We start from the raw sequence: 9572 nt of genomic DNA on the forward strand, positions 1-9572 counted from the left end.
AAGATCAACATCTCAAGTATATAGTCGTGAAAAGCATAAGTGTTTAGATCTAAAATCATGGCACTCGGGCCTTAATGGCATGCATGAAGCATATCAAAGTCATAGCAACGTCAATCTCAGAACATAGTCGATACTAGGTATCATGCCGTAACAAATTGCCTCGATTACATAAGAAATATCATCCATCTCCATCACTGTCCAGCAAGCCTACAAAGGAGTTATTCACTTCCGATGGTGAGCATCAAGGAATTGCTGATGGAGAAAGGTTGATGATGACAACAACGACAAATCCCTCTCTCCGGAGCCTCAAACAGACTCCATATTAGGGCTTCTGGTGAAGAATAGGAAGTGGTGGCGGCTTTGTATAGTAAAATGCGATAAAGAAAATTCTCTGATCTTTTTCTCGGGAAGACAGAATATATTGCCTTGGAATTAGGTCAAACGAAGGCTTGTGGGACCCACAAGCTCACAGGGTGTGCCTTTGGGGGGTGGGCGCGCCCTCGGGCTTGTGCCCTGCTGGGGGTGGGGCTCCAGCATTTTTTATTTATTCCATAAAAATCTCTGTAAAGTTTTGTCCAATTTCGAGGACTTTTATTTCTGCACAAAAATAACACGAAGGTAGTTCTGCTGAAAACAGCGTCAGTCCGAGTTAATTTCATTCAAATCATGCAAACTAGTGTCCAAACAAGAGCAAAAGTGTTTACAAAAGTGATACGTTGGAAACGTATCAAGGGTCTCTCCTACACATTACCATAAAGGATGCTAGAGTTGTTACGCAATCACGAGTCCGCTAACTAGCGTTTCCAACCCACATGCGACACTGACTTATGAGAGACCTTGGGACCTCTTCCCCCAAAAGACTAGCCTTTTAGAAGGGAACACCCTACCCTTACAAGTCATCTTCTGTCTCCTCCCGCGACCAATGTGGGACTAATCCCAACAAGGGTACCCGCTAGCCTCCTGGTCGGGTTTTTAAAGAAAGGAGCCCCATGCTAATCCCATTTGTCGCATGTTTCGTTAATATCGACCTAGTGTCTTAGTCTGCCTGCGAGCCTCATCAAGGTCGATTACAGACACGAGTCCATCAATTCAGGTTGAGTCACAACTCAAAGCCAAGGTGCATCTCAGTAAAATCACTAGTTAAGGGATAACTCTTGCAAGGGTCACTCCAATTTCCTCTGGTGGTGACAAGTGGCACAATACTTGTGCGCCACTCGTCGTAGTTATGGAGTTTTTGTGGACTTCTTCCCTTGGGCAAGGAAAGATGTGTGGGTTATTTGTGCATATTTCGTAGATTCATTTCTCAAATTGATTTATCTCTCGAACCGTGTGTCCAAATCACGAACCGCTTTCACTGTCGGCTATCCTCACATCGAGATCTTTGAAAGTAGATCCCATGTTTATAGGTTTTAACTTTTTTTTACTTAACTGTGCTACAAAATTGTACTAATTGTGCTTCAGAAAAGTGAAGCACAATTATATATTCACACTTGAAGTTGGATGACCTATCAAATGTTGGTTAAGTGTGGAGTATATAGGTTGTTTAAGAAGAGAGAAATCGTTGGTTCCTTATAGTCATTTCTCTTTTCTATCGTTACAACTCCTCTCCCCCTTATTTACCCCCTTGTCGAAGCACAAATTGTGCTTCACACGGAAGCACGCCTTTGCTTCACATTAGGGGAAGCACAATTGTGCTTGCATGAAGCACAAAAACACAAAGGAATAGAAAATAGAAAATAATAATAGTTATAATAAAAGAAAACACAGAAAAACCTGAAAGAAACCATCTTACGGGAAGGTTTCGTGCATGACATGTGGCGATGCTGGGACGTGCCACATGGCACCCTCCAACTAGTTGCTGCTGATAGATGTGCGCGTGCATTAGCGCCTCACATCTACGACACAGGTGTTTTTTCCTTTTAGTTGTATTACTATTTTAGAAATATTCCAAATATAGATAGCTCAATCATTACATTAGTTAAACTTTTGAAAAGTTCAGCACACACTTCAAAATGTTCATGCTTAGTAAAAAAAATTGTTTGTGAAGTTTAAGAAATGTTCATAGCATTTAAAAATATTATTTGTGACATTTCAAAAATGTTCAAGGGTTTAAAAAGAATGTACATGACATTTATTTTAAATGTTTATACAATGTAAAAAATGTTTCATACCATTCAAGAAAAGTACATTACTACATTTAAAAATCATACGAATTTTAAAATATTGACATTTGAAAAATGTTTATACAATGTAAAAAATAGTCACGTAGTTTAAAAAATGTTTCAACGTGTATCTAAAAATATTTAACATATATCAAAAAAATGGAAGTACGTCTCACAGCGGGTAAAAGATAGCCCTGGTGGTGCATCTCATGAACACAAGGCGGAGCGGACAGCATGGCGCAAGCCCAGGCCAGGCTCATAGAATTCACCCGTAAACACAAGACGACATGAGCTGATGAGGCGCATCACCGCACACATAATCATGCACAAGAGCTGAAGAACATGATCAGAATCCAGACTGCAGCATGCATAAACTAGACAATAATCGGCAAGAGCTGAAGAACATGATCAGGGCCCAGACTGCAGCATGCATAAAGCAGACACAATAATTGACATGAGTAGTACATCCCAAGATGGATCAGCCAGCAGCGCCGCCGGAAAGACCCAGCCGATGACATTTCCGACAACAATTGGTGTACAAGATTACAATCTCCCACAATGTAGATGTATGTGCAGGTAAAAGCAGGAACAGCTATTCCCAGCTTTACAACAAAAATATGGCAGCACCCGAAGAAATGTCTGGCACGAGAGGTCCATTCAGGATAAAGTTTGTACAGCTCTGTTTCACTACAAAACTAGCAAAATCTCGAACCATGAATATGAGCCGAATCGACGACTCATCAAGTTACGAAGAATCAAGGTAAAGATGTCGCCTGTACAGAAACTAGCATCCATCTACTCTAAACCAGAAGCCTCTGTGAACCTGCAGAGTAGTCTCTATGTTAGTGAGTTAGAACAGCTGTACCTACACTACAGTACTTGACCATGTGCCATCCACGTACCGTATATCACTGAGAAGAACTGCACCCTCCAGAATAATGAAGCAGATCACTTTGAGATATGAAAATGGGTTGAGCTGAAAGAACAAAAGGTGAATTTAGCTGGAGAACAAGTATCTGATTGCAGGTGAGAACACATTTGCGATTCAAACAAACAGATTTTCTGTTTAGATACTCTCTCCGTCCCAAAATTAGTGTCTTAACTTTGTACTAACTTTAGTACAAAGTTGAACTAAGCTTGAGACACTTATTTTGGGACGGAGGGAGTACCTAATAAGGAAATAAGGTTAGAGCAGGCTGCGCTAGCAGGCGCTGTAATATTTCCCTTTTGTTTCACTGAGCTTTAAACAAGTGTTGTGTGGTGCTGTTTCATTCAATGAACAGAGCGGTTGGATAAAAATAACTAACAAGGAAATAAGGGATAAGGAAGTTCAAGAACAATCAATGATTTGTTATCTTTAGAAGCAATTCTAGAAATTAAGCTAACATGTGCAGAGTTGGACCACTTGCTCCTAAAGTGTTCATAGGCATCCTTACAAAGAGACACAAAACAAGTACACACATATCATACCTTAAACTCCATGTCCTTTTTTGCCAGTAAACATTTGAGAAATATGAAGTCCTCGGCTGAAGGCTTCATTGAATAGGATCCTTGTTTGCATTTCCTGGAGCCCCGGCAACCATGACAACACAGCTACAGGTGTCATAACAATTACTCCAAACAGTATATCATACAGGCGTGCCACTGTGACAATAGTTTTCCAGACTGTCTCAGACCTCCTCAGGTATGGCTTGAACACCAGAGCAATAGATATGATTCCCCAGCCAGTTGGCAGAAAAGCCAAGAGACTAGTAAAGGCATCAATGAACTGGAAATTTGTGAATTCTATCAACAGGACAATACCAGTCACAGTGGCACCAACAATTATAGCTTGGACAAGCCGATACCTTATGTGCTTCTTTGCTGCGTATCTGTCTCGGAAGTAAGCAACTGCGACAAGAGCCACAAAAGCCAGCAGTATGCATGTCCATGAAAGAAGATAGACAAGGATGCTTCTACTCTCACTGGCAATGTGAAGCCGGTAAACAATTGCATACTGAAAGAAGAAATATCGGAGGTCTATAATGATTTCCAAGATGCTCCCCCACAGACCAGAGGTCCTAAGGTGATCAGTTTCCTCCTCCCACCACTTTTCCCAGCTTTGATCTGACTTCACTGAGATTCCACCCTGGAACCAAATCCAGCTTAGGAAATCCTCAAAATCATTAAAATTCTTCAGCCAGTCCAAACCTGATGGATTAAAGATGAAGGGGGCCAAAATCCACGAGGATACTAAAAACCAACTGGAAAGCGTCAGCAGGATGTACACAAATGTATTCCCAGCGCTGCTGCTGTAAGATGCATAGAGAACCAATATCACGCCGAGCTCTATTGCTTTTAGAAAATGGCTACGGGCATATAGCCTGTAGTTCTCGGCGAATTTCTTGTGCTCCACAACAAATCCACGGCCAGTAGCTCGATACTTTGCACCTCCATGAAGGATTGTCCGCCCATAATAATGTGTCTTGGTTCCCATTGAGAAGGTGTAGAAAACAGATGCAAACTGCAATTGCATTTTTAAGAAATCCCATACAGCATTGAGGAAACCATGCTCAAGTGAATTTTCAATAATCATGGGCAATGCTGTGAACAGGCCCAGCTGTATGACGAACTGCTGATTCAGGACAGCTCCCAGGGCTGCATTATTAGTAGTGCTAGTGTTCTTTGTGATGTACTCCTCGAGCCCACTAAGTGCAAGATAAAATCGCCCCCAGACAAATGCATAGACAGTTAGTACAACCATCATTGTGTTGAAATAGAATCCAATGGTTGTATAAAAAAACGAGAGCATCCGAAAGAAATCCAATCTGTGGCCCAGTCTGTAAACATCACGGCTCAGAGTTTGCTCACCATTGCCACTAGCAACCTTGGCTTCAAACATAGAAACCTGGTTGAGCCCCACATCCCTTCCTTTACCAACCTGGATGTACTCATGGTGTGTAACATTGCCTCCACGGAGGGTACAATTGAATCCAGCAAAGATATCCTCACTGATGTTGATTACTCTTGATGCTTTACTAATACCACCTCGGCCCAAGAACCAAAGACGATCAAACACATCTGGGTGGCCATAATGCATTCTAACCTTGAGTGGGTTAGCTAGAACTCGCTGCCCCAGAGTGACAAAACTTGTTTCTTGGGCAGACATAAACCAAGCTAGAGAAGATACAGAGCCAGTGAACACATGTTCCCGAACCCCAAGGATTTTTGGCTTGCGAATTCCATAATGGCGATTGAACTCTTCTAGCAGATTTCTCATCTTCAGAGCCTCTTCAAAGTAATTGTCTTGGTTCATATCAATAGTTTGAACCGCATCACCCCTTGTGAAGATGAGTGCATGATTCTGGTTCTCTGGCTTGCCTTCACCAAGCTTCAGTGGCCCAGGCAACTTCACTCGATAAATTTCAACCTCTTTCTGCAACTGCTGGTCGTATTTCACAAGGACGGAGAAGTACTCTGGTTCGGCACCAGCCGAGTGTTTTTCGTCAACATAGGCAACACGAAGTGCTTCATAATTCTTCATTAGCTCCAATATCTCATAAGCATGCGGATCATTTTTAGCTTTCTGCTGGCCATAAATTTGGCATGCAACCACATAAGTGTATTTCATAAGGACAGTCCCATACTCGCTACCTTTAAACAAAGAGCTCACACCACTGGTTGCTCTGCTCAGTGTGTGTGACGAAGAGGCCCTGCTATAATACCCTGAGCCACCAGCACTCCCTTCTCTTCTCGAGGATCCAAATCTTGAGGAACCCATTGTAGCAAGCTCCCTCGATCCAGTTCTTAAGTCATGTTCAGAGGCAGAATCCAGAAAGGTCAGCATCTTGAGAGCATCATAATAGTACATCATCCCCCTCACAGTTCGTGATAGTGTCTGTCCCCTGTATGAGACCCAGTGCCGAAGATCTCTTAACCTTTGCTTCTCACTGTACAGCTCCTTCATATCAGACATCCCCTCACGCTTCATGCGCTCAACAAAGAACTCCCACTCATCTGGGTAGATCTGTTTCAGATAGTATAGTATTGATATGCCATCTTCATTCTCCTTATAGAGCTGGTCCTTGTTGTACAACACCTCTTCGTTATAATATGGTGTCAAGACACTGAAGGCCATCATCTTCTCCACCTGGGTTGCCCGTGGTATGTTCATGAACAATGAATTGCTGAAAAATGCAATCCTCCGCCGAGCTTCAAGATTCTTTGGGACATTGACCATAGAGTCACGTGAGGTCAGGATGGTGTGCATGCGCCGTACCTGCTTATAGAAAGTGGCATTCTCCTCATCAGGCAGCACGACAGTGTCCACAAAGAGAAGGCTGGTTGGCCTTGATTGTGCCAGGCCTTCGTTCCTCAGCTGTTCCATGCTCCTTTTCTCAGCCTGGAAGTCACGAATCACAACATCATAGAGAGTCTGAAGAGCATTGACAATCTTTGTGATATCCTTGTTGGGCTTGAGAAGTAGGCTTAGCAGTGCTACAAGCTTTGCATGGACGTTTTGCAGCACAGACATCTTATACTCCACAGTGAACTTATCCAAATTCATGGATTCATCGAACTCGCGAAACAATTGCGTCACAATGCCGTGCTCCTCAGTCCTTTCCTTGATGATCTCTAGCAGCATGTATTTGGTACTATCATACACCTCAATGACCGCACAACGACGATAATCATTCTTGCAGATTTTCCTCCAGAGCCTGCGATCAGGTCCTTGGACCTCCTTTGCCTGCCCAAGTGCCAGTGACAGCTCATTACAAAGCAAGAAGCACGGCCAACGGATCACACGCACATTCCACAGCTCAGGTGGTAGCTCGAGGAGCTCAACTTCAAGATCACTTACAATATCCTCCTCCCTGAACTTGGTGATAATCTCATTCCAAATAAGTGCAAACCGCCGTGCTTCTACCTGATTTGACTCGATCTTACGGAACGATCGGCTGAACCCGTACCGTAGCTGCAGTCGCTGCCAGAAATTCCGAAGCCGGTTGGGCAAGAAAGTGCGCTCATTCACATGTTGCTCCTCTGGCATGATGTTGAATGACATGGCACTTGCAAAGAATTGGAACCTCAGCCTCAGTTGTTTCATGTCACGGATCTCTCCCAAGTGTGCAAACAGCCCCACAAATGCACCGGCCATGGAAGAGAAGATTGCATACCAGATCTGGTTATCCATGAGGTAGATCAAAACTACTGGCAACCACAATATAAACACAGCAAATCGGTTGCTCTGCCCAAAGAACTCATGCCAAGCATATGTGACCTTACTCAGCCTGTATATCTCTTTTGTAGGTTTTACAAGTGGCCTGATCTGGAGGAAATAGCTAAAGGCAAACTTCACAGCAAGCAGAAGCACCCAGAAAATAGAATATTTCACATTGTCAAAGGTGCCCTCACGAAGCCCGCGGCCAACGAAGCTGCGGCTCTGAAACCACCAGGTGAGGGCATAGCAGATCTTCCAATTTGTCTTCTCCAATGCATTCCGCACCCAAGGGATAATAAAGAGCACGGTGGCAAGGACCTCGGGGATCAGAAACGCTGCTGCTGCATACAAGAACTTCATGATTCGAGAATCGGTCCCCCGCGACCAGCCACGGTCACTGTCCCTCTGGCTCCAGATTCCCTTGTACAGCACAGCAAATACAACAACCCACGCAGCTGCCACAATGGCCTTGAGCACCATGCGCACTGCAAGCATGCGTCCATCCCTGAACGCGCGGCGTAACTGTGTGCCGATGTCCAGCAGCGACTGCAGGAAGCGTAGTGCCGCCCAGGTGATGAAGACGGTGAGCAGACGCACCTGGGCTGCACGGTGGTTTCCCGTGAGATTCTGCCACGGCCAAGTCTCACCATCCCACGCAACAATGGTTGCGGCCTGCAAGTAGAGCACCAGCATCACCCACAGCCTGTCGAAGCTCCGGTAAATGTTCCAGAACGAGCGGACCTCGACGAAGCCAGTCTTGCGCACACGGGCTTGGTCGGGCGGCGTCCGGAAGAATTGCCGGGACTGCTCCATGGGCCAGCCGAGACGGTCGAAGACATCACGGCGCCAGAAGTACTCGTTGATGTCGTCGTAGTTCCGCCAGGCGGCATGGGGAGCGGTGCCGTTGCGGCTGGACTCGACCTCTGAGCGGATGACGCCGTAGATGGGCGTGACGAGGCGGGCGAGGAAGGCGTTCTCGCCGTGCACGGCGGGGTTGGCGGGCTGGCCCGTGGTGGTGTCGATGTAGCCCTCGAGGATCCGGTGCAGCTCGAGAGCCATGTGGTGGTAGATGTAGCAGATGCACTCGGGCAGGAAGCGGAGGTTGGCGGCCTCGCCCCAGACGAGGAGGTGGAGGCCGGCGAAGAGCAAATCGGCGCGGGGGTCGGCGTCGGGGACGTAGACGTTGGGGCGGCGGCCGAGGAAGCCGCACCAGGAGGTGTAGTTGCGGAGGAGCTTCCGGCGGAGGGAGCGCGCGATGCGGGGCTCGAGGGTGTCGGAGAAGTCGGCGGAGGAGAGGCGCATCTGCGCGTTGGCGAGCAGGAGCACGAGGTGCTCGCGCTGGTTGCGCACGTTGTCCCGCTGGAAGCCGAAGAAGGCGCCGAGCCAGTCCATGAGGTCCTGGTCGGCGCGCCACTGCGAGTAGGGCGGCGGGCGGAGGCCCCCCACGGCCCGGAGCGCGGCGGCGGCGGCCCGCACCTCGGGGAAGCGCAGCGACGGGTGCTCGGCGAGGAGGTCGTGGATGGGCAGGATGTTGTAGGGCTCGCCGGCCGCCGCCTGGGCGGCGGCGGCGGCCGACCCCACGCGGCGCGTGGCGGTGGCGCGCGGCGTGGTCATAGCGGCATTTGGGTTTAGGGTTAGATCTGGGCTGAACGTGGTGGTGGATGGGGAGTTCTGGGAGTGGTTTGAAAAATTGAAAATCCTCCGTGCGACGCTGGCGTGGGGGAGGGGAAGGCGGAGGAACTGAAACGAAACGGTGTGGCCGCGTGCGGGCCGGCCGCGTGCGTGCGTGCGTGCTGGAGTGGCCGGGATGGGAAACGGAGAGGCTTTTTGTGTGATTACCCGGAAATGATAGGGGCGTGCCGGCGAAGTGGACGGACCAGAGAGACGGGAAGATTTCGCGTTGATTGATTCGGGCCGAAGAATCTTCCATGTGAATTCTACTGCCACCCGTTTAATCTCCGTCGCACCTCGTGTGCCGTGTGCGCGTGTCTTTTTGGTCACGACTTCAATGGTTTCTTTCCATGAAAGTACGTTTCCCCTTCCTTTGCTGTGGAATTTTTTTGAAAATACTTCCCTCCCTTTATGAGCTTCTGATAACTGTTACATCATTAAGAGAGGGAGAATCTCCGGCGGTGCATTATCCACCCACAGAGAAGAATGAGCTCTCATAGCCATACTAGCTAGCTTATGCGCTACTGAATTTGCTAATC

General features: G+C 47.1%; 1 protein-coding gene and 1 non-coding gene across 2 annotated transcripts; both read right to left on the minus strand.

Annotated features, from left to right (window-relative positions):
• Positions 1-2731: 2731 nt before the first annotated feature.
• On the minus strand, positions 2732-9105 carry LOC119276511 (callose synthase 12-like). The gene is made up of 3 exons (XM_037557585.1): positions 3633-9105; positions 3065-3138; positions 2732-2985 (listed from the first exon to the last, which is right to left on the minus strand). Exon 1 carries the CDS (start codon positions 8974-8976, stop codon positions 3634-3636), a length of 5343 nt encoding a protein of 1780 aa, XP_037413482.1. The 5' UTR covers positions 8977-9105; the 3' UTR covers positions 2732-2985; positions 3065-3138; position 3633.
• LOC119282945 lies at positions 5947-6026 on the minus strand. Its single transcript, XR_005138960.1, has one exon. It is a non-coding gene; the product is annotated as a small nucleolar RNA J33 (small nucleolar RNA).
• Positions 9106-9572: the final 467 nt, after the last annotated feature.

Source organism: Triticum dicoccoides, chromosome 3B (genome assembly GCF_002162155.2).
Source record: "Triticum dicoccoides isolate Atlit2015 ecotype Zavitan chromosome 3B, WEW_v2.0, whole genome shotgun sequence".
Classification (NCBI taxonomy): Eukaryota; Viridiplantae; Streptophyta; class Magnoliopsida; order Poales; family Poaceae; genus Triticum; species Triticum dicoccoides.

Bases quoted from the DNA above. Each gene is read 5' to 3' on its own strand.
- LOC119276511 (XM_037557585.1), bottom strand. From the start codon at position 8,976: ATGACCACGCCGCGCGCCACCGCCACGCGCCGCGTGGGGTCGGCCGCC.